The 25,889-nt window shown below is 37.0% G+C and overlaps 1 protein-coding gene across 11 annotated transcripts in view; it reads left to right on the plus strand.

Moving 5' to 3' along the window:
* NFIB (nuclear factor I B) overlaps positions 1-25,889 on the plus strand; it is a 264,049-nt gene that overhangs the window by 195,556 nt on the left and 42,604 nt on the right. For all 11 annotated transcript variants that reach the window (XM_019281923.3, XM_019281926.3, XM_019281924.3 and 8 more), the window contains exons 4-7: positions 7,828-7,896; positions 9,990-10,110; positions 11,954-12,072; positions 25,610-25,741. In XM_019281923.3, the coding sequence (XP_019137468.2) occupies positions 7,828-7,896; positions 9,990-10,110; positions 11,954-12,072; positions 25,610-25,741 (441 nt within the window). The remainder of the gene's footprint in view (positions 1-7,827; positions 7,897-9,989; positions 10,111-11,953; positions 12,073-25,609; positions 25,742-25,889) is intronic.

Genomic DNA, 25,889 nt, shown 5'->3' on the forward strand with positions numbered 1-25,889 from the left:
TAAAAGAGACAACGGACATGATAATGGCTCCAGTGAGGGTGTCTGAACAGATAGAGGCACACCTGATTAATAAGTTTGAAAATACTCGTATTTTTGCACACTAAAAACAAACACCAGTAAGCCACAAAAACCAAATGCAACCCAAGTACTTTAGGCCTTTCTTGTTTCTTACTTTGTGCTCAGAATGCTCTGAGCTACTACTGAAGCAATCTGTTAAAGATTACCTAGTGCAGCAGTTCCAGTGTAATGCTGCATTATTATTTGCTCCCTGCAAGTCCCATGGGTCTTTTATATAGCTTAAAAAAATCTGAAAAATGAGCCTTCACAAGTGTATCTTGAAATAGCTGCAGTGCTGTGGCAGGATAGGTACTGAAGACAGAAGATGTCATCTTTCAATAAGTTCATCTGTTAGGCATAAGAAAATTATGAGGGCGAGTAAAAAAGAGAAAAGTGTCTAGAACTGTAAGTAAGCTAATGACATTGACACCAACCATAACAATATGATCTTCAGAGATACAATTCTTACTAGCCACTTCTTCTAGGTAAGGATTTTCTGGGTTTTGCTTTGCTTTGTTATTTTTTCCCTTTCTGCCTGCTGGCCAGAACTGCTTGACGTTATTAAGGCTACCTGCTATTTGCCATTGGTCTGAGGTTGCTGCTTGGCAGATTTGATTTACTTACAAGCTGGCATTAACACATGTGTGTCCAGTTTTGCTGTGTTGCTCAAATCTTTGAACACAGCCTTTTTAAGCTACTAAAATAGGGGTAAGAAACAGCAATATTGATAGAGTTAAACACTGTCTGGATGGGACAGTAAGCAGACTCAATTTGCCGTAAAGCTTGCAACCAGTCTCTTTTTGTATGGGTGCCTTCTAGATTTGGAGCCATTTTTGTCCAACACTGGGCAATACAAAAGACAGCTTTTCAGAAAGTGCAAAGGAAACCTAGCTGTCCTGACACAGACAGGTACAAGCCTTTTTGGTGAGGGAAGATGAGTGTGTTCAGATTTTTCCTTTTGTCCAAGCAGTTGGGTTCAGAGGTTACTAGAGCTATTTCCTAGCAAACAGCAAGTTTTTTTTTTTTTTGGCAAGGTGCTAGATTTTTTGATTGATTGGGGGTTTGTTTTGTTTTGTTTTGTGATAGAATTTATTCCATTTTAGCTGGTTAAAGAAATACTTTCATATAAATTTTTCTAACTCTATAAATCAGTCAGAATGCAGAGATCTCAAGTTTGAGCCTGTGTGCTGATGAATATTAAATTTTTTATATGGGGTAACAGTTTTAGATGAAGAGATGGACAAACTGTCCCTGCCTCTTTGCCTTTCATTACTCCCCATTGGTTCCTTTCTTTCCTCCATGATACGCCATGATATGTTTTCAGGGAATTTCCCTAGAGATAAAATCCTTAATCTGAATGAGACATAGGTAGTTGAATCCTCAGCCTCACTGCTCTGGAAAGGTTTTTCTTCTATTTTCCCCAGAAATTTTATCCTAGGAACCACTTCCAAAGCAGACCTGAGTGAAATCACCAACTCTGAAGTTCATATTGTTTTGGTTTTTTTTAATTAAAGAAGGTGTTGCCAAAAAGCTTGCAATGAGCCTCACCTATCTCTCAATATGCAAATATATCTTGCAGCTGTAGAGCTCCAAAGGCTTTCCTTGCACTTTCATATGGGCTAGCAGCCATAGGGAGAACATTTTTTGGGATCAAGCCCTAAGAAATGTCAAATAAATTTGCCTATATATGTCTTTTTCAGATAGGAGTATTTTCAGTTTTAATTTTTAGTGTGTGTAGTTTCAGAAATAACTTCTGAAGAGGAACATGGTATCAACCTTTGCACACTTTTGGAAATGCAATAAACAAATGCCTTTAGGTTTTGAATGTCTCAGACTACAGATGGTTTCATTATTTTACTCTATTGCAATCTACCCTCTTGTGGATGGAGAATTAGCCCCAAAATTAATAGGAATAGAAGAGATATTCCCAGGCCTCTTCACTGTCAGCAGCTTTCCTTGTGGGAGCAATGGTGCCATGGTAGCAGTTTAGGGAATTCAAACAGAATTGTATTTAAATAAACACATATTTCCCTCTTTTTCAGCATGGAAGTGGATATCCTGAGATGCTTGTTGTTTCTCATATGCTTGCAGCCGTGACATCTCAGATAGTGATCTTCAAACAAAACAGGGTTGGGTTTGGTCAGGGCTTGATTTTCTGTGAAATTCTCCATTTCCCAAATGCTCTATGAATTGGTAATGTCAGTGATTGAGAGATGATACTTTTCTTTATCAGCTTCCCACCACTGAGCTGGAGGGGGGTGAGGCATTCTGGGGTCAGTGCCCAGCTGTACTGTCTCGGCAGTCATAGATCTGCACAGGTTGTACAGTCCCTTTTTCCAAAAGTAAGAGTTTTTGGCTTTTCAGGATGGTTTGGAATTTGGTGTGGGTAGTTAATACCGTCTACTGGTTTAGGATTACTTTTACATTCTTGTTTGCATTGGCTGTCCTTCTTTATGAACCTGCTGTGTGAATAAATGATGCTGTGATCAATTCTCATGCTGATCCAGATGCCATTGTCCAATGGTGGATGCGATGGTTTTTACTTCAAAGCATGCACAGAGAAAAAATTTACTAAAAATTCTTATGTTATGTTAGAACTCCAGAAACCTTCTTTGGCATCAGAAAATTCCCTTTTGGCACCTGCTAGTCCTATAGCTGTTAGAAAGTGGTTCCCCCAACTTTTTCTTGAATCTCAGCTGTAGTTTTGGTATAACCTGAGACCCTCTGGAACAGAAAGCAACAGGCATTTGTGTTACTTACCCTTTCTGTTTCTTTCTAGGTTTCAGGGCAACTTACTTGAATTCTAGTAATGGATTTCAGAGTCCATTAAAGCTGGTTTTTACTTCAAATTACTGCTACACAGAAGACTGTTGTGGTTCTGGCTATAATTTTGAGAGTATCAAAAATCTCATTTGTTTTTGAAAGTGTCACATTTGGCTTTCTAGTTCCTCATCATGCTAAAAGGTTCTATGAAGTCAGGGGATCTTTTTACAAGTTTGTTTCCTGTCCCAGTTACAACATTATTGCAACTTTCAGGATAAAAGAACCCCAAAAAAGCTGTGGGTATGCCACATGACTGGGGAATGTTGTGTGATAACCAAAATAGCCTCAATCTCTGAACAGTCCTTAGTTCAACTGTTTCAAATGATATAAACACTGAAATTTTCCACTTCTTGGCAAATATTATCCACCCATAACTGCCATTAAGATATTCTATTTTGGTAGTAACCTGCTTCTGGTACTATTTTTTGGATACTGGTTTCAAAACGCGTGCAGTAAGACAACAAACTGCATGTCTGCTGACTGTATTTTGACTTATGAACAGTGTGAGACTAATTTTTCTCTACCACTTCTGACTGTAAATAGTAGCTGTACAAAGCTGTAGCCAGCAGCATCCCGAACATTACTCTGCATAACTTAAAGTTTATGTAGAACTGTCTGCTATACACCAGGCTAAAGTCTTCAGCCTTTCTTCTCACAGTAGCTTCTTTTATAAGTTGCTCAAAACCAAGGCAGTATCAATGAGAAAACGATATTTATAATAGTACCAGGAAAAAGTTTTATGGTTAGGCTCTAGTCAATATCCAGCAGAACATAAACAGGCATTCTATTCATAAAAGTACAATTAAATCAGAAGACATAAAAAGACTGGTTAAAAATTTGCAAAGCTAAACGTCACTAGTAAGATTTTAAGTAATGTGAGAACAAGCTTGTTAGAGTAATTGTTTGGGCAAACTGATATTGTTTTTCAGTCAGTTGAAACTACTTTATTTTCTCTCCCCTTCCCCCCCCCCCCCCCTTTTAAGTTTTTTGCATGGTTGAAACAATTAAAAGCTACACTTGTAACTCATCTCTTCAAGGCATAATACAAGGCATAGTGAGAAATAGACTGGAATATATATAATGACTAGAGCAGTGACTTCTGTAGCAGTTGGAGGCATTGCTGAAGGTTTCTCCCTTTACTGACTGTACACGGGAGCTTGATCAGAACTGCTGCTTCCCTTAACCTGTTTATCTTTCATCCTTGATACCACTGCCCTGGCCATTGTGGAATTGTATGGAAACTGTATTGTTCATGAGTGAGTTTTCTTTAAAAAAGGCAAGAAGAGAAAGATTTTATACTCACTATGTAAAAAAGCTAGAACAAAATAAAAAAGATCCACTTTTTATATGGGTTTTGGAAGTTACTGACTCTTTATACAACATTGCGCTACAGTGTTTTTTTCAGAAATGCTCCTTTTGTAGAAATCAGATTTTTAAGAATAATAAAATGCATTTCAGAGAGTGCTGTCTCTCTGGCAGGATGAGTTTTATTACATAATACTCAATGCTTTTGTTAGGCTTGAATGATAAAGACAGCAAAGTGCTATCATGACCATCAAGAGATAAAGTAAATCGTCTGTGAGGAATACAAGAGACTTATCAACTGCATAAATGTCTGTACTGAACAGATCAGAAACACACACCAGGAGTGCTAATTTAAGGCTCTTTAACATATTAATGTAAACAGTGCATTAGGGAATGGCAATCAACAAAACTAGTAAGACCTATACTGTATGAAGTATCACCACATATTCTTGTCTTGCATGAAGTGTAGTAATGTGAATATGAATGTTAACTCTTACTCAGTAGTGTGATCAGCTTCACCAGGTAAAAGGCAGTATCTCACACCATACACAGAGAAAGTACTATACTGCTTACCTTTTGCATACAGTCTTGCTGTTTAACCTTTATCTTACATAGAATGCATGTTTCCACAACAAATTACAGCAATTTATTGGCACTGAATATTTTCCTCTTGCACAGCTGGGAGCCAAGAACAGTTCTGTAGCATACCCACCATAGATTATCTTCATAACTAGGTGAAACTGTTGAAGTTCACTGGTGTTGGACCTTAACATATACCCAGAGGCACCATTGGAGTCCACCTGCCCTGTTCGAATGTAAAGCTCAGGATGAAGTCGCTCAGTGCTATGAAATAGATTGTTTATTGTTGCATTAATTGTTTAATAACAATTTGTCACATTACATAGAGGAAAAAGTCAAGTTGTTTTTCAGGTTGATTGAGACTGGCAAGAGCTGCAGCTTCCCTTTCTTTCCCTATGCCAGCCAAAGCATTTGCATGTATCTGTGGGAGTCATTATTTTTGACCCGTTCCAAGGCAGGATGCAACCTGGGTGAAAGACATGACCCATCAGTCAACAATGCATCCTTCTGTGAGGGGATGATAGATGGTGGTTCCACTTGGTGGCAAAATACTTTCCCTGCTCCCATTTCATTATCACAAGGAGAGAAACACTGTATTGCTCTTTATATTATTTTACATATAAAATCAAACATGGGCTTTTTCTTCTTTTAATATGAGCCTTGGGCCTCGTTCTCACTGTAACGATAGCTTGATTAATCTACTCTTGGCTAAAGCTCCTCTCAAGTTAGTCTGGCTTGAATTAGAGACGATGTGCTTCAAAGTAGTCATGCTTGGATAAACAGCAGAGAAGTTCAGTCATGTCTCATTACCAGCTTCAGAGCTGGCTGCATGGTTGTACACTGGCTTTTAGCCACACTTTGCTTATGAGCCAACTAAAATCAAGAAACCATTTTCTCTGGAAATCTCCCTTCTGTGTAGTACTTTAGATTGTTCCTGCTGGAGGAAATAAGCAGAGAAGGGAAATATTGTGATTGCTTGAGGAATTATTAGTATCCATCCAGCTTGCCTGTTCTTAGATTAAAAAACAGTAACTGAGGAGGAAAGTAAAAGTGAAAATTTACTGTTTGCCTTTTTTTATTTTATGGGTATACCAAGTTCTGTCAAATAAAGAAGTAAGTATTTCAGAAGCCATGTCATGTTTTCATCCACACAAAAACCACAGAGAAATGGTGCAAGAGAATGCAGAAAATAAAAGAGAAAGGCTCTTATTTCTTAGACACTGCAGAAGGGCTGGCAATATCCAGGTGAAGGACGGTAAGAGAGGAATAAGTAATGGATATGGAGAAAATCTGTTGAAAATGAGAGAGAAATATGAAAGGAAGTGAATTAAAAAGGGAGGGAGACCCGAAGAGCTACTGATGGAAATAAAGATGTGCAGGAGTAGTGTATGAAGTGACATTGACTGGAAGATGGGAAGATGAGAGCATCGGCAGAACACTGTTCAGGATGATCCCACAGGCCTACAGTGCTCTGTATACCCATGGCACTTGGTCATGGGATTGTTCTCAGCTGGGAAAGGCTGCAACTCTCCTATAGGTCTGACAGAGTAACAGAGATGTTGGGAAACGTGCTTGGTTGGATGTGTTCCCAACAGTTTATACCTGCACTGGTAAATAATATCAGAGGTGCTAGGTGAGGCAGATCTGTGGGACTAGTAAGCAGGGAAAACCACTCTTTTTGCTTATGCCCTCCGTCTGACCCTGGAAAGTAAGCAGAGGTTTCTCCAGATATACCAAGGACAGACCTCTCAGGTGAAGTATAGTGCTTTTACAGTCATTTTTCTGATTATAGTGGCCATGTTTTTGCTAAATTTGCTACTTGAAGATAAAAGCAGTAATTTCCAAAAGAAATCCAAAGAGAATAGTACCAAACCACCTTTTTCTAAATCAGTAGATATTCCAGTAGGTGTACTTTTTGTTTGTTTGTTTTGTTAGTTAAGACATCTAGAATACTTTTACTCTTTCAAACATTTTGAACAAAAAAGTGACAGTTTATTTCCAAAAGAAAAAAAAAACTGTGTTAATTCAGAAAAGAGACCAGAAAAACCACAGTAAGAAATTCTTAGTGCACTGTCTCACATGAAAAAAACCAAAAAAGTAACACTGTTGGAGCATCAATGTACACCAAGTGTAGTTACTATATTACTACCTATAGTACTATGTTCTAGTTACTTATATTATTACCTATAAAAGGCTGTAATGCCGTGTAATCTCAAATGCAGTAGTACAGCTTTTGCAGTGATTACTGATGTGAGGCTTCCACAGAAACATGGGTTTCTTAGCTCTCTGCATAAGGTTACTAGTTACACTACTGAGATAAGTCTTGATTATCAGCTGCTGTTTCATAGCAGTACTCCAACTTATGCCTAAAACTCACAGCAGGGAAGGTATATCATATACATTTATCTTAGAATAAGTAAATATAAGCCAAACCAATAATATGTGTTTTCTTAAACAGGTTTCTAGATATAGAATTCAGCATGTATATAAAACACCCCACTGAACAGCTCAGCTGCTTTGTTCAGTTCCTGTTTTTCCTGGAAATAATAGCAAACCCCTCATCTGCCTCAGAAATGTTGATTTGGTAGTGGAGGTCATACTGTAAAGTGACAATTAGCAAGGTGAGAGTTAAGTAAAAATCTCTTTAGCAGAAACATACACAAGGAGAGGACTGCTCTGTGATGATATTGCTTATCCGGCTGATATGGGTCATAGTTCCATACTATGAAGATACTTTGAAGATACTAATAAAAGAAACAAGTTTTCAGACTTTTTTTTGATGGTTAGCTAGGCACTCAGTATATTGCTTGATAGTTTTTATATACTTTTAAAAAATTGCTTTATCACAGATCCTTAAGACTTATTTTGCACCTTTGCCTGAATTTCAGTTCACATTAGATCCTGTGATCAGCTTTCAGTGTACTTTGATCTGTGTATTATAGTTCTGGGACTCTGTTAGTACCATTGTTAACTGTGTATAAACCTACTTATTAATTCTATTTATAAAAATCCTATTTATTAATCTTCTCATTATACTGACTATGGTTCTGTGGTCCTTTTCAGTGTACCTTGAGGACAGTTTTGTGAAATCTGGAGTATTCAACGTGTCAGAACTTGTGAGGGTGTCAAGAAGTAAGTTAACATTTGTGTCTAGCCATTTCCAAAGCCTGCTATAAACAAGTGAAGGTTTTTCCCTTGAAGCTTTTTCTCCACAAGATGTAAGATGCATAGGAAATGCCTATAACCATGCACAATTTTGATATATTTGTCTACAGTATTACAGGCCATCTTGCACATGTTTGCAATAAAACAAATAGATCTTCTTCTGTCTCTTTGATATTTAAAGATGGAATCAATTTGTTATATCTCCTTCAGTGCACCTTAGTGGAGTGACACATCAACAAAATTACCATATGGAGCAAAACCTTCTATTGTTAGACTTACCATTGTTTAAGGGTGCCCTACACATCCTTGGATATTGCTACAAGGGCTGGTTATTCTTTTTGTTTGTTTTTTAATTTGTAACTCTTAAAATAAAAATCACAGTATGGATGTAAAGTATGATAAACAATTTATTAAATCTTTGTGTTTCTTTTAGTCATAGCACTGGCTGTAACTGAATTTCTAATTACATTGTCTTGGCATCAGAAATATTACACACATGAATATGTAAAAACCCTCATAAAATATAAATATAAAATTACAGGTAAAGCTTGAACTGCAGAAAGAAAAACCAAGAGGAATATAAGATCTCTTTTGTTGAAATCTAACAATTAGTTATGATATTATAACATAAAACCTGTCCACATTTTCATTTTACATTTCTTCCTGACCCTTTCTTTTCTCCGTTTACTATCAACACTATTAAGGTATTTTTCTTAAGACTTCTTTAGGAAATGAAAAAGAATAGTTGAAAGTTATAGTTAAAAGTGTCCACAGTGATGATACCACCATTCAGTAAAAACTGAATGGTGCAGAAAAATCACTTTTCTGGTGAGTGAGGACAGAGCCAAAGAGGTACAAGTTTCCAAAATGTCTGTCCATATTCCACACAGGTGTTAATTCAAGCAGGGTCAGGATGCTTGAGGAATCTAATTAACTTACTGAGGCTTCAGATGCATGGGTTATTTAATTTACTGTGATCAGAAATTAATATTCAACAACTAAAACTATGTTAAATCCTTCAGCAAAACAGTGAGCATTCCCATCTTGCAGAGTTAAGGCATATCCTTTTTTGTGCTTGCTTAAGATATGGTTTTGCTGTTTTAGGAGGCTGAGGATGTGTGAATTATAGCTTTCTTTTAGTTGTCAGGTGGTCAAGTACATTTTAAAGTATCAGGACATTCAGGTTAAAAAAGAAACAATATTGTAATTATGCTATGAAACTGTGCATTATGCAGCTGTTATACATGATATACTTCTAATAATAAGCATTAAATCATGTGGTTTCTGTGGGATTTCTTACCATGCATTTGTTTAACCTCAAGCCGCAACAGAGTGTACTTAAACTGTCAAGAAAAATACAGACCTTCAAATACATTACACAGCATGCAATTATTCTTTTAAATGCCAAAGGTAGTTAAAATGCATGATGCACAGACAACGAACAAAGGTAAATACACCACAATACATAACACATATTTTATTCTTGAATTGCCAGAGTCCGTATGGTACACAGACCCTATAAGGAGGTGAAGGTAACACTGAGTGTATGTACTTGTGTGTAGGTGTGCATATGCAGAGCAGAACCTGTGGCACTGGGCGAAAGAAAAAGGAAGAAAACCAGCCTGTCAACATAGAAGGCTTTTATTAATACAAAAGAGTTAACATTAAGGGAAAGGGAATTTGTGTGTCTCTGAGTTTCATATTTCCTTTATTTCTGTTCTTTAATAAATAATGTTAGCTCTCTTCATAAGCCTAGGCTCATTCATTATAGTGCTTGAGGTTTGTATTATCTTTTTCATATTGGTGATTCCATTTTATCTCTTATAAAACAAATGTATTATATCTGCATAAGTGCTAAAGGTTTTGTAAGCACTAGGGAAGATAATTCACTTTTTAGATACATAATCATTGATACAACTTGTCTGTACTTGGTTTCCAAAAGAAGCAGAAAATAAGATACATGTATTCACATCTTGATATTTTTCCAAGTGTTAGAAATAAAAAGATGGCTAAAAAGATAGAAGTTTATCTGGGAATTCTTATGGTGATGTGTTTTTCAGCACCCATAACCCAGGGAACTGGAGTGAACTTCCCAATTGGAGAGCTTCCGAGCCAGCCATATTACCATGATATGAATTCGGGTGTAAATCTACAGAGGTCCTTGTCCTCTCCACCAAGCAGGTAAAAACTTGAAATGAGTGCTAATGTGAACCATGTTTAATAGTGTAGGACAAGCAATTCACAAATCGGGTCAGCAGCCAACTGTTTTTTTAATTTCCTCTGATTTTGTGAGGCTAGCTTCTTATGTATGTTACCGTTATCTCTGTACGGGTTTGTAAGTTATAAATCTTGTCATTTGAAATGGTGTCATTATTGCCTATCACCTTGCACGATATTGAAGATGGTTATAAGTTTTTTCAGGGTTTGAAGTGCCCACTAAATCATCTGCCAAGAGAATAGCTACACATCCCAAAACTGTTGCTGAGCTGCAGGAAGGTCTAGTGGTTGGGAACATGCTGGCAGGGCTCAGAGTGGTTGCAGGCACAAAGGCTGTCTTTTCAGGGCTCCCTCTTGGACCTCTGTCTTGAAAGATATGTTTGGACAGATACTGTTTCCTCTAGAAAAGATGTTAGGCCAGGTGTATAAAGACAAGGTATTCTCATCCATAACAGCTCATGAAAGTGTTTTCTGCCACCCTCTTTCAGGGTCTTTTCCCAACAGAGTGGAAAGGAGGAGGAGCATGTGACATAGCTACAGGTTAATTTTTGTCAAGGGTCTCCCTTCACCTGCTACAGGCGAGTTAGTCTGAGGGACTCACGTCCTCCTTGCTCAACTGCTCCCTTCTCCCATCTCTGAGAGAGACTCCCATTTCCTCCCTTGGGAGCTGCTGGTGGGCCCACGGATGTAGAGAACCTGCTGTGCCCTCCTCCTGACTCCCAGAGAATGTAGTGTCTGTCAGACCCCTAGAGCCCCTTGGTTTTCTGAAACTCTCTGATATACCATGAAATCACAAGCACTATAGGAGCTGTCATTGTCCCATGTTTGTGGACCTCAGTGAGTCAGGAAGCTGTCTGCACAGTGAGATAGGATTTAACAGGACATTCAAGGCGCTGACATATTCTTCCACCAGCATCTGGTGCTTCTCAGTTATTTTGCTCAGGTTTCCCTATTTAATTTCATCATATTTTCAGCTTGGCAGTATACCAAATGCACTTTAGAAATGGATGGATTAATTAGAATAGATGGATTAATTATCACAGGGTAACAGTAGCAGTTATAGTTGCAGTAGTAGTAGTAGTAGTAATAATAACAATAATAATAATAATAGTAATAATAATAATAATAGTAATCATACTACACTATTAAAACCTTCATCCTGGTTTTCTTTGGCAGTCAGTATAACAGCTTCAGTATATATTGCTATGAAGAAACTTGACTTTCCTCCACTGTATTGAAGTTCTGCCTCATTTTATATAGTGTGACTTGAAATATGGGCCTTTTGTTGTTTTTAATTAAACTAGTCAAAAATGAAAAGTGTTTGTTTCAGACTAGCCCTCTTTGAAAAGCTTAGGAGTTTGACCTGATGAAATACAGTAAACTACATTTTTTCCTCATTAACACATTCACAAAATTTCCTTTTCTACCTTTATTAGTAACACTTTCCAGTGACTTGCTACACTTCATGGTTTCTGCATAGTGTTTGGTACCTTCACGACCCAATCTTTCCTTGGTAGGCTACAGGAACTGGCTTCTTGGTTGTTCAGTGAAATGCTGGTGGACTTTCATATTACCCATTCATGCCGTCTTTGAAATATTAAGTCATGTGAAAAATGCAAATGTATACCTGCATTACATATTATTAATAGCACCTGTGCAAGTTAATGTAGGCAGTAATATTCTTTTTTTTTTCACTTAGTAAGCCTAAATTACTCTCTATTAAAATATCTGTAAAGATCCAGGAAGTTTATATACCACTACTACATTTGTACTTTATTCACTGCCAAATCTCACAATTCTTCAACAGCAAAAGACCCAAAACTATCTCCATAGATGAAAACATGGAGCCAAGCCCAACAGGAGACTTCTACCCTTCTCCAAATTCACCAGCTGCAGGAAGTAGGACATGGCATGAAAGAGATCAAGGTGAGTAACATGGGATTATTTTACCTTGAAGTATACTTAAATATACAACAAATCACTGCATCACATTCAATTTCTGCAATAAAATGATGACTTTTTAGAAGAATCTTTTTTTTTCCATGTGGTGTATGTACTTGCTGGTTCTGTAAATGTAGTTAAAGCCAACAGCCAACAGGATATTGTATAAACAACCACTAATAATAATAATAATAATAATAATAATTTCTATATGGTGACAGCCTTATTGTGTGAAAAGATGAAAAATGAGTACTTGATATTGTGTATGCTGTGATCATGCCAGCAGAGTTTGGACTCCAGTGCTTTTAAATAAAAATCAAAACATCTGCTTACTGTGGTTTAGTCAACGTAAGAATACTCTGTTTTTGTATTACCATGATATGGACATTTAGTCTGTAGCTTGTGACCTGGAATAGATTCAATAGGCTCTTTCTGAAGAATCCACATGTAGCTCTCTGGACTCTATCCGTAGGTTGAAGGGTTTGGTAAGTGGTGGTATCTTCTGGGTTATCCAAAGCAATAAACATGCTTACCTAGAGAAAGAAAGTTGTGGCTATCAAAACAGTGAGATTAATTGTCATAACTTTCCCTCATGTTGTCTTGATGTTTTATAAACCTAGGTGCCAGTGTAGTCTTTTCCCTCCCCTTTGTTATGTGAGAATGTGCTTAAACTCATATATTTGTACAGTGTTGGTTAATGGATCCTGTGGCTGAGGTGCCGTAGCTGTCTGGAGAGACTGTGAAATGTAAAAGGGAAATAGAGAAAAAGATGTGCAGTTGCTTCCTTTAGGGATCTTTCAGTGTTTGCCCTCAGTTTCTGCTGATCATTGCTCTCAGTTCTTCAGTAACCGAGTAACCCTTTGGTCTTACCTCATTTTTATATTGTTTTAAAGCTTCTTTAAAAAAAATATATTCTCTCTTTTATTTCTTCCTTCTGTTTTCTCTTTCATCTCCATGTCCAAGGAAGCATGTGGCTGGTATTTCTTTTAGCTGCCTTTTACTTTCACATTTCCATTATAGTTGGTCTTTTAATCTGCTTTTGCCTACCCTCTTATCTGTGTTCTTAACCATTACGCTGTTCTTCTCACTCAGTGTTAACTAGTCGTTTTCTTCATAATTTTTTTTGTACTCTGTTTCTCATGGAGGCTCTGATACTGTCTTATTTTTGACAGTTTGAAGCATTCACTTTTGAATTTTTTTTAAGATGTCTTGCCTGTGGTTTTGCATAACCAAACTTAAGAACAGTAAATAGGACTTCTGCTAGCCAGAATCTTCCTCCTTATGCACAATATTTTCCTCTGTGAATGCTACCTGTTTCGTCATGAAACTTTATTACAATTTTTCATGAAAGACTGGATCATACCTCAAATAAATTTTTTGCTTTCTAGATAAATTATTTCTGTAGTGGTAGGGAAAACAGCTCATTCTTCCTCTCTCACATATACCCATTTGTGAAATGAAGTGGTTTTGTGCTGCTGAGTGAGCTTCTGAGAAGTGCACTGCCATGTAGACTCCTGAGCGCAAGCCCTGCTGACAGAGCCTTTCACAGACTAACTCTATAGTTCTCAAGTATCTCAACTACAATTTAGGTTTTGAATCATTCTGCTTGCAAAGAATCACATTCCATGAACACTGGAATTGTTCATGTTTGCATGAACTTCATATTACAGTTATCAGTAACGAACAATGTTATGATTTAAATTTCTTCAGTGTATTTACAATGAACCTTTACTTAGTTTCTGTGCCATTGGGTAGCTAGACTTCTGAGCTGAAACAGCCTTTAATATGTTCCATAAATCAGGGAACTCCAATATGAGGAAGAGAGAATAAAGAAGATAGACTTAAATCAGTGTGTTTTACTTTTGCTTCCTGGAGTTTACATCTCTCCCTGAATAGAAAAAGGTTCTTCTCCCATAGAGTGGTTGGGCATTGGAAGAGGCTCCTCAGGGAAGTGATCACAACTCCAATCTCAAAGAGTTCAAAAAGTGTTTGGGCAATGCTGTCAGACACATGGTTCTTGGGGCTGCCCTGTGCAGGGCCAGGAGTAGGACTTTGGTGATCCTTTGTGGGTCCTTTCCAGCTCTGGATATTCTATGATGATTCTATGGCTTATATGTATCTGTGTAAAAGCTCCTTTTGGACACAGATGTTGTACCATGATATCGCATTTATGGACACCTATTTTCTGTTTCCATATGCCTAAACAAAGATAACATAAATAAATTTTGGAGGTGGTTTCTATGCCAGAGATCTAACTTGTGCGCTTCCCTCTCACCTATGGTTATCTGTGTACTGTATGAGGTTAGGGATAAATGAAAAAGGAATAAGCCTTTTGAGGTCACATTTGTGTTTTTCCATTGTCAACAGGGAATGCTCATGTAGTCACAGCAGTCACTGCTTCTTCAGACAGTATCCACAGGTCATCAGCATCAAAAATGTAAATCATTTCACAGTACCCACAAATAAATATGTCTCTGGATATCATGTTTATGGGTAAATAGCTTCTCTCCCACTCTAGTGCAATTTTAACTTTTCTAAGAGAGACAACATCAGGAATAGGGTTGATACTAACATATACTGTTGCTCATTTCAGGTTCACTGTCTCAGTTTTTGAACGTGACAGAGAGAGGTCTCTAACTTCTGAGCTGAAATAGATTTGGTTTCTTCATCACTGTATCTAAATGTAATGTATTTTCATACGAATTGAAATTACATAGTTTTGAAAGGCTCTCATACTCATAATTTAGGCTTTTTGTATCTTTATTTAACTATTCCTAAAGTAACAGAAATATCATGAGTGTGGTAGTTTGGAACTGAATGGTTACAATAAGACAATGACATCTGAAATACATTTGAATAAAATATTTAGGAGTTTCCTAGGTGTCTGACAGGTATGTAACAGTTTTGATTGAGAGAATGAGACAGAAATTAATGGGCAACAGAGAAATGTACTGACATTAAAAATAGGACAGAGGAAAGTTTGCAGCAGGGTTAGATCAGCCTTCCACTGTTTTGAAAAACAAATATCATGAAGTTTAGTAGGTAAGAAGACTTTAAGGGAGAAGTGATTTTGTTGTATTCCCAATAGATTTTACAGCTTCTCTATGCAAGCGTGCATCATGAGGGTCAGGGACATGATTGCAGGAGTACTTGTGCTGTAGCTGGGATGTAGCATTTGTGAAACTAAGACAAGGAGGTCTAGCCCAGTTACAGTAAAATCTTGCTCATACCAGACTCTGCTTTCAGTTGTAAAACTGTCCTTTTGCTGTTAGCTGTCTTCCTGTCATAGTACTTCCAAAAATGTTTTGATAAGATTTCCAGATGTTGTGCTTTATAGTCTGTTTTGGGGCAGCTGTGTCTTTGAAGATGTAATTCTGGCCAGAAATAAGTAAGCATATCTTAAAAATAGTAACTTTATAGCTGGCATACTCTTGGTAAAAAACAATCTGCAAAGAGTTATGTTACCAATCTGATATAAAAATATAACCCCCCCTCTAATTAACCAAAATTAACATTAAAAATAAGTTTTTATTATTTTACTCATTTAATTCAGATTATTAATCCCTATAGAAGAGAAGAAAGTCTTATGAAGCTGTGATACTGTCCTGGAGGTTTACTTCATCGGTTTGCGAAAAAGTTTGTGACTATTTTAAAAACATATGTAACCACAAGAGTATGCATAACTGTTTCAAAAATAGATTTAAAAAAATACTGTATAATGACAGTGTTTTTTACTTTGGAGACATCAAGTCAATGTGAGAAGATTCTGTAGCTTGTGCCATTATTTTTGCTATGTTGAAATACTTAAAATATGCCTCTATTTGCATGATTTTTTGCAACAGGTTTGAGGTTTTCTGATAGAGCAAATAGGCAAGTTTATAACTGCAAAGATTTCTCCCAAGACTTTTGCCATTAGCCTTTCAAGTAACCAACTGTCCTCCAAAAATCCCCCAGTCTCAGAAAAGGAAAAGTAATCTCTGAGAATGGTATTTACTTAGAAGTAGAGGGCTAACACGACAATTAGGATTTCAATGGCTGTGTCTTCTGTCAGATATTGTGCAAGTTATTTTTTCTCTCTTGTGCCTTGTTTCTTCCAACTTGATGTCTTAATAACTTTGATGATGTCTGAATCATGTCTTACAATTCCATCAAGAAATATATCTACATCTAAAAAGCAATTTGCTGTAGATCTCTTCCAGTCTTCCTTTCTCCAGGTTGCTGTTACTGAATTCTTTACTATGTTTCTATGTTAAACAAAATTTTGAGTTCCTGCGCTAGTAAGATTTTGTGAGATAGATGTAAGTTTCTGCCTGAGTAAAATTGATGAGTGTTTTAAAAATTTAGAAATTTTATGCAGTAAAAAAATAAAATTCCCCTCACAATTTGGAAGAGGAAGTTATTAAAAATCTAAAAACCTCTAGTGACTAGTGCAGTGGCTAAAGAGTATTTAGGGTTTAATAGGCTGCTAACTGTTGGTGAACATCTTGATTTACTAACTGGTAAGTAAATCAGACACCTTTTTCTTAACTTGTAAGGAAACAGGAATATCAGAAAAGAGAAGGACAGTGTGTGCATCTATGGCTTCCTTTCTGAAAAATGGCTTAGCAAAGTTCATTAACATAATTGCAGACAATTTCCGTATTTCTCCTTGAGACCTGTTCTACTGTTATAGTGTTACAATGCTATGTACATTGGAAATAAGTTAAACAGTTGTCATCAATGCATACTGTTCATGATAATGAGAGATTCATGTGGATTTCCATAGTCAGGCGTCTGGAAATACTGAATGTCAATATACAATGAAATGAATTTTAATTTTACATTTTCTTCATCATGTTCATTCTCTTACACCTCACCTCTACCAATGGTCAAGAGTCAAGATGCCATCATTCCATTAAAACTGAAACAGCTGGACCATCTTCACCTGTTTGGCCAGCATCTGTTGGACCCTCCACTTCTCAGGTCCCAACACCCTTTGTTGGATACCCTTCTTCTGGACACTTGTCCCCTTTTGCTTTCTCCCCATTCACTGGACACTCCTTCCCCATTGGGGTCCTTCCTGACAGCTCTTTCTTTCTTGGGTCTTCTTCTAATCAACTGTCAAGGATGGATATTCTCATTTCTGAAGTGAGGGAACTAAAAATAGAAGTGGTTAATGTAGTCCAGGAGTTGAAAACGGTAACAGAACACCTTGGCATTTTGTGTCCTGTGTTGGACAGGATTTTTTTCCAACTTCTTCTGAAGGTTAATGCGTTAGAAACACACTCTCCATCTAACTCATCAATTCAGCTTGCAAAAGTTTACCTTGATGAATACCTGTTAAATAGCATTCTGTGTTTTTATTTAGTCTGGGTTCTAAAAATCCTTGTATGTCAAAGTATATTTGAAAGCTATTTGTGTCTTTTTAGTAACTCGTTACTTCTACCTTTGTATATTTTATTATTTTAAAATACCTTTTAAACAATGTATACACACATATACTCATATCTCTCCTATCTATGTATCTCTATATAATACATAAAATTTTCTGGATTTTTAGCTAGCAAAATATGACTATTTTAATCACTGCAGTCAAATACTACTGCTTGATAAATTTTCATAACTTCAGATTTGTAAAGCAAGAAATACTTTTCACCAAGACTAACTTCTGAAAGTGTATTTCCACATTAAATTCTTAGCCATGGCTTCTGTGAGCCTGTTGGCTGCTATGATGCTGAAAACTTGCATTATGGTAACGAACAACAGCCTTAGCAAGGAACTGGAGGCCCAATTTGAGTTCTCCTTGTTCTTCCTCATTACAGAACAAGATGCTGGTAGAGTTCAATGAATGAACTTTGTCTCCCTGTTAAAAATAATGTTAAATGCTGTGATGGTTGAATCTAAGATCAATAGGTACTTGGTTTACTTTTGTTTTCTGTAGTGGGAATTTTACAAGAAAAGCTGCTGGTACCTGAAATAGGTCAAACATTGTTTTCATAAATATGAAAGATGTTTAAAGCTTGAAAGGCACTAAGTATAGAAAAATAGCTGAAGGATTTCCCAAATGCTTATTTAATGAAAATACAGAGAAAGAAAAAAAAATCCATGAACAGAATAGCAAAAACATTACCTTATAATGAGTAAGTTGCTTTACCTCAAGAAAATTTACATCCTCCATTATTGAGAATGATGTCAAGTTTATGCTCTCTTCAAAAAATAAAGCAACAAAGATTTTATCTGTTCTTCAGTGTTTAGAATAGGTTTAGACAAATTAACAACTTGTTTGTAAGTACCTTCAAGTATCCAGAACAGCAGGTGAGGAAGTTTTTATTCTGGACAGAGCAGCGACCTGACTTTTCCTTCAGACCATGAGCACTTAAGTTTCTGACTGAATGAAGAGTAACAAAATGTTTAGAAATATAAACAGAAAGACAAGTAGAGTTGGAGATGCAACAGGAAGCATACAAAAAGGGTTTGCTATTTTTGTGTTCCTGGAAATGACTGTTGTTTGCTCAATAAAGTCACTGTAAAAAATCTAATGACAAGTTCTTTGTCTTTTGTTTTGAAAAATATTTTGTGGGAAGACCTCTCACTTGATATTTCCTCAGTGTGATTAGTGAGTTGAATACACTCAAGGTCTCCCATACAGATCAATGAATGACATTAGTGCAAAATAATATTTTTCTTGAATTCATGGCACTTATCCTGTGATGAATTTTATATCATGGCAACGTCCTGTTATCTGGATGGTTTGATTTGATTGAAATTAGTGATAAAATGAATGTCTTAATTCAAGATTTGTCCCAGGAGCTACTGTGGGTAATTTTCCTCTTCCAATTTTGATGAATAAGAGATTTAGTATTTTGAAACTGATCAGCTCTTATTAGAATTTGTAGGGTATGTGTAAGTCTGCATAATTTAACCTGTGTGGTACAGAATATCTTCATCTACAGAAAGAAGATGTGTTAGTACCTCCTGAACCATAGATGTCTGCAGTAACTTTTCTTTTTCCCAGTAATGGTACTTCCTTCAGATGAAAAATATTAATTTAACTCAGGTATTGTAATTTTGGGGGTATCTTTCTCTTTTATCTTTATTCATAGATTCTTTGTTTCTGTGCTGTGTACATAGATATGTTTGAAAAGGTTCTCTTTTTTACTGCTTTCATACAATCTGTATCAAACTTGAGCAAAGTAGTAAATGTCAGTGTGACTGAAGGATTTACCCCCATTCAAAACCATTTCCCAGATGGATCAACAATTAATGTAGCACACCTGTTAAACTATCCTTAACTGTAGCCTGTGTAGACTATAATAGTAATAAAAAGGAGATTTCATAATCTGAATGCTTCCAAATCAACAAATTCCTTCACATTAATTTATCTCAAATAGCCCTTTAATCTTGCATTAGAAACTGGAAATACTGTTGTGACTTTTGCAGTTATGGTTACAGTATTGATTTTATTTTCTGGCCAAGGTCCTGGGAGTCTCAGCATTAAGGGGATGTTACAGCTGTACATTTTTCCTTGAAGTCTGGATGACTTTCTGTAGGATAACTTAATAAATGACTAAAATGTACTCTAAAGTCTTTATAACTTGTTTGGTTTTTTAGGAAGATTTTCTCAGTCTTCCACAATGCTCTTCTATCACAGCTATATACAGGAATCACACCTCTTAAAAATGATTCATAGACGATAAAATGGCCCAGTCTATTTCTGAAGTGTAAAGATGTACAAAAATGCACCTGAAGTACACTGGAGATGCTTAAGGGTTTTTATGGCAGGGCAGAGTTCTTGGAGCCTAATGTGGCTTTTTTAATGATGGTATATATATTTGTTATAGCAACCCAGTATTTTTGGTCTGATGCCTTTTATCTCTATTTCCAAAGTCAGCCTCATTACTTGCAGTGCCTTCAGACCATGAGCACTTAAGATTCTGACTGAATGAAGAGTTACAAAATGTTTAGAAATATAAACTGAAAGACAAATACAGTTGGAGATGCAATAGGAAGCATAAAAAAAGGATTTGCTTTTTTTTTTTTGGTGTTCCTGGAAATGTTGTTTGCTCAATAAGGTCCTGTAAAATATTACCTGTAATAAGTTGTCACCCCACTGAGCTCTGTGTTAGTCACAAGTAATTCCCATATGACATCTGATCAGCTGTGTTGGTACAGAAGTGGTTGGATAAACTGAGTGCAGCCGTAGGAAGACGTGAGACAGGAGAGGCTGCAGAGGTGCAGCTGGTCCCTGTCGGTCGCTGTGAAGGTGATGGAGACCTTCTCATCTCCTTCCAAGAGCAGCACACCATATCCCAATGGTCTGCATGATGGCACTTGCATCTTGGGGCTCTCACAGCAGGACAGTGGTTCTGGTATGAGATGAGGGTGAGGAAAGGTGAGGAAGGTTGGCCAGCTTTATGCCAGAAGATCAATGCATGGGAAAAAAAGGTATGTTTTCTCCTCACAGGAAACAGTACAGATATGGTAACATAGTCATGCTGATTATAAACCTTTCCTGGGAGTTGTACTGGTCCTTCGTGATGAGGAGTGGTGAGGTGTGTTTAAAGGATGAGAATGAAGAACTGCTGCTCACAGTTTTTGCAGGACAGCATGCCGTAGTTTCAGCCTAATCTTGGTGGGAATAGATGTAAATTTTCATAGACTTAGTCTCCTCAGTATGGCAGTTGATTACTTACATGTCATATGATACTGTCAAACAACAGTTATGGGATTAGGTCTATATGTCCTGTCCTACAGCTGGACATTTTTTGAAATTACTTTGGAATGTGGATGGTTTTGGTGCCCACATATTCAATATTAATGCTTTAATCTGACCATCACAGCTTTTGTCATCCCCTGTTTATAAATGGCCTTGAAAATTGAAAATTTTTAAAAAAAATTAATTTTAGGAAATGTGTGTGCAGATTTCCCAGTTACCTTAGTTTAAATGTCCATGCACTAGATTATACTTTCCAAAAGCTAATGCATATAATTTTAACAGGAACTGTACTGAGTTGTTTTGCTTTCTGTCCATAAACAGCAGGATAATCAGTAATGCAATGGAGAATTCCAGTAGTCCAGCTTTATAGAGCTAGTCACAAACATCAGCAAAGAGTGTCCTACATTCATTTGTAAAGGGACTTATCTGGGTTTTCCACCCTGCCTCCCTATATTCCCCCTCCCCCAGTATGCTGGGAGGTATAAGGGCAGGTAGGTAAAACCCTTCTGTCTCTTGTCCAAACCCCTTTCTGCTGAAGTAAAAGAAATCATCAAGGTAAACACAGCCCACAGAATGTGACTGTTGGCAATGGAGGACAGTATTCTGCAAGTTCATGTGGGTAAGGAAGAGAAGAATGACATGTCTGCTCCAACTAAAGGGTTTTTGGCTTTTGTGTTTCAGTTGCATGGAAGTTCTTGTATCACTTTCTTCTCTTATGTATATTAATACTTATAGAACAATGCAAAATAAAAAGCGTAATTCATTGTAAGACTAACGAAAAAAGAAATAATTCAGTTGCTCTTGCAAGTAATTTACTCATTTTGCTGTAGCTTTTCTGAATTTCAGTATTGTTTTTGTGTTTTTCTTGACAGCTTACAATACTGAAAATGACATTGGTAGAAATTCTAGTCTGGTTTCTCTTCCTAGGTTTTTCAATACAAATCTCAAATGATGATACGTTGAAATGGCTTATCTGTTGTGAAATGGCATAATAGCACAACAGAGTGTTTGATTAGCCTTGGGCATGGTTCCTGATGGGAAAACAGGTGTCACAGTCTGGTAGACTGGATTGTGTAATATCGGAGGTGTGCCTGTGAAAATAACATTGGCGCTAAGTAGGCTGATTTGAAAATGGGAGGTTATCAAAGCTTCATACACTGAAATATTCTAATGTAGTACAAAATTTTCATATGTAAAATGGTTTTCCACACTTGATGTAGAAGTAAAAGTAAAACTGAAATGAGCTTTTAAAATGTGAAGTAAAACAGATCAGTCTTTTAAACATGAAATGAGCAGCTCTTTCCAAACCTTGACACTGGTCCTAGAGTTCAGAACACTCTCAGTTGCTAAGCAGTATGCATGCAGCTGCATGACCCCGTTGTTTCTCTCAAAAGTGAGTACAAAGGCCTTCACCTTGAGAATTGCTAAGCGTCTCTGAAATTCATAGCACAAAATTGACCACGACTTGTTTGTTTCGTTTTATTTTGTTGATTTTCATTCTGGAGAAGTTCGATTACCAGAATTAAATTTTTCATGGAAGTAAATACATTTTTAGGAGGCCTTGTCTCCTGTCCAAGATAAAACTTACAGTGAAGTGGAATCAGACACCAACACGTCAAGGATTAGGGCAGAGATTTGTAAAAGGGAAGTGCTAGTTGCAAAGACTCATCTCTGTCTGATACAGAACAGGGACTCTTAGCCAGTCTTTCTCTGTTACAAACATCAAGTATCTCAGACACCCAGCTGTTCAGGCACATCTCTCTTTCTCTCCTATTTATTCACATATCCATATAAAAATGTGTCTCCATTCCTTTTCTTCTTTTTGTGGAGAAGATAAATGTATTAAAATGTTTTGATTTTCAGGATTCTCAGTTTCCATCCAGCCCTGGTGCCAAGTCTTTAGGGCAGATATAACTAAGCCTTTTTTCAATAAGTGAGAGGTGGTTGTGGTTTAAAGTCACTCACTTGTCAGTATTCAGTGTTAGGTGCCTTATTTAAATGCACAATTGAGAAACACATAATGCTTGTAACGTTAAAGGAAATATGATGGAGCTCATCATAAAATTAGTGGTACTGGCTCTGCCTGTGTGAAGTGGCTCTACTCCTTCTTCACATGTACAGGTGTAAAGCAAAACAAATTCTCCTGAGCACAGTGGGATTTGTCATGATTTTTTGTCATTATAAAGCTATCCAATATGAATTCAAAATTTTACCTAAGTTTTCACATGTGCTTCACACAAGCACATGTGAAAGTGTACCTGCCAGAGGAGGTGGAAGCAGTGAAGAGTAAGCCTAAACTGGATATGATGTATGTAGTGTTTCCTGCTACCAGAAATAATCCCAAGTACCACCTCTGAGAAAGAACAGTTCATTTAAAAGTGTAGCATGGAAGGAAGGATGACTTATAGCTTAACAGGGGTGCTATGGACTCCATAGTTTTTGTCCTTCACTGTGGTGATATATACCGTAAGTTGAATATGGGTTTATCTTACTTTCTCTGGAGGCAATTCTACACTAGTGAGTTGTAAATAAATATTTACAGATTATTGTTTTCGAGAGTGTACCTTGTAAACAAAGACTTGTGAAACCAAGCAGTACAAAATATATTAAGAAGAAGAGCTCAAGAATTAAAAGATTAAAAGATATTTAATATTTGTTTATGGATTCTTCTAGCTCTGCTCATAAGCATCTCTCATGAGCAAGAAAGGAAAGATGCTATGCTGCGGTGGTGACCAAGAAAGCAGGTCAGGTGTGCAGAAACAGGCAGGTGGATGTTTAAACTTGCCCTGGGTCACTGTTGGATTCCAGCTGAGTTCTCCTAACAGGGGGCTTGCCAAGTGCTGTGCCAAGATGACATTCATCCAGGAACTGCCTGGATGGCAAGCTGCTTCAGACTGAGGAAGAGGGTCTTTGCTTTCATGATGAATTTGCCAAAACTCATGTCTCATTAGTGTTTCCTAAGATTCTTTGGAAGTGAACAACAGTTTAATTAAAGGCTGATGTAAACATGTTTCTGCACTTTCCCTGCAGCATTTTATCACATTAGAATTGATCAAAATTGTTGCCTTGGGCTGTCTTGAACAGCTATACATCTGGAGCACCATTTGTGCAAGCTGCTGATGAACAGGCTACATATGCTATCCTTCACAGCAGCTCTTCTGACTTCCTATGTAGGCAGATTTACCTTGTTGGAAGATGAGATGTTCTAACTATTTTTATTTGCATAAGCCCTTTTTACTTTGATGTGATGCTTTAAAATGTATAACATGCCACTCATTTGGGCACCTGTGTCCTGTATCTCCAAAGTTATGAGAATACAGGCAATAGCGATTTGGAACAGCACTGAGAATTTCACATATGAAGAACATTCTCGGCAGGACAGGACACTGTGTCTGATTAATTTTGACCTTTCAATGACTTTGTCCGAGTGCTTTTGGCATCTTTCTGCTTTTCATCTGTATTTAGGATTTTTTTCCAAAAGTCTGTTTTATTTTCATACTCAAAGTAATAAGGATTGGAATCCCTTCCCGAAACTTTAAATCAAATAAATCCTTTTTCAGCAGCATTGTTGAAGATGTGAAATTTTCAGGGTATTCAGGCACTCATCAGCCTCAGTACTCAGGATCAAAATGGAGGGTGAGAATTGCAGGGGGATGGTGGAGTGTCACAGGCAGAGTTTGCTCTGGGTCTGGTGCCAGTGCCTGTGCAGGGCTGGACAGCAGGATGGGGCAGAGTAAACAAGTGGACTCTCAGTTTCATGTGTCGTGCTCTAAGTATGCTTTTCATGGTGAAAACACACTCAGGCTATAGCCAGTTCAGAAAGCATTAGTCCAATTTTGTCCCAATAAGACATTCACATTTTGCAGGCCTGTCTTAGCAGAATAGAGTGTGCCAATATTAAAAGGGTCAAAAATCCCTTTAAAAATAACATGGTCCATGTAAGAAAGTCAGCTGCAATGACGGCCTCGTCCAGTAAAGTGCTTAAGAAATGACCTTTGCTTTGAACATGAGTTAGTATCATTGACTTGAAATGGAACTTGAAATGGTTGCAATATTGATGTCTGTCCTATAAAACAATTGTAATTACATTTGAAATACTTTTGTGTGAAGTCCAAAAAATGGTGGTCAATTAATTTAAACTTTCAGAAAAAATCTAGTGTTTTTGCTCTGTGAAATATCAGTAAGCTCAGTAGAAATTGTACATTTGTCCCTACTTCACATAGTGAGCTCTAAAGAGAAGTTTTATTGGTAGGGAAACTTGAAGGAAGAAGTGACAAGACCCTTCCTGAGACACAGAAAATATGAGATAGACAAGTTGAAGTGTCCTTTGTTCTTACGGAGGTTATGTTTTTTCACTACAGTTTTGGGAAGAGCAAGGGATAGGTTTTGAAGTAATAAAATAATAAATACCATAAACCAGCATGTGTATGGCAGTTACCCTACACACCTGAGTGTAGGTGTTCCATTAAAAAAATGCAATAAAAATTAAGTGGCTGTTGAAGGAGCAGATGATTTGGTAACATTCTGTGGAGGTGAGAAGAATCTAAGGAAGTTCTAAAGACAAATTTCTCCACTGTTTGACTTTTCTGGTATGAAAGGAATGTAGTTTCTGTTTTGCAGGACAAGGACCTGTTAGGACATTCTTTTTAATTCTCAAGTTTGAAAGAAGTGATTAAAAATTAGCTTATTCATCATAGGCGAGCTGGATCATCATACATCAATATTTGTGCAAGAGCAGTAAAAAGAAATATCTTCAGTCCATAAAATGATGTGTCCTGAGACAGGCTTCTCAGCTAATGACACTGTTACATTGTTTTTCTATTGTAGATATGTCTTCTCCTACAATGAAGAAACCTGAAAAGCCTTTGTTTAGTCCTACTTCTCCCCAGGATTCTTCATCAAGACTGAGCACTTTTCCCCAACATCACCACCCAGGAATCCCAGGAGTTGCACACAGTGGTGAGGGTTATGGAGGAGGAAATAAAAACCTCCCTGTTCATTTGTTCTGTTCTCCTTTCCTGTAATCAGATTGTGATGCATTTTTTCAGACTTTCTTAGAGACCTAATCCAATTTATAATACTGGTGAGAATAAAAATGGAAAAGGTC

Source organism: Corvus cornix, chromosome Z (genome assembly GCF_000738735.6).
Source record: "Corvus cornix cornix isolate S_Up_H32 chromosome Z, ASM73873v5, whole genome shotgun sequence".
Lineage (NCBI taxonomy): Eukaryota > Metazoa > Chordata > Aves > Passeriformes > Corvidae > Corvus > Corvus cornix.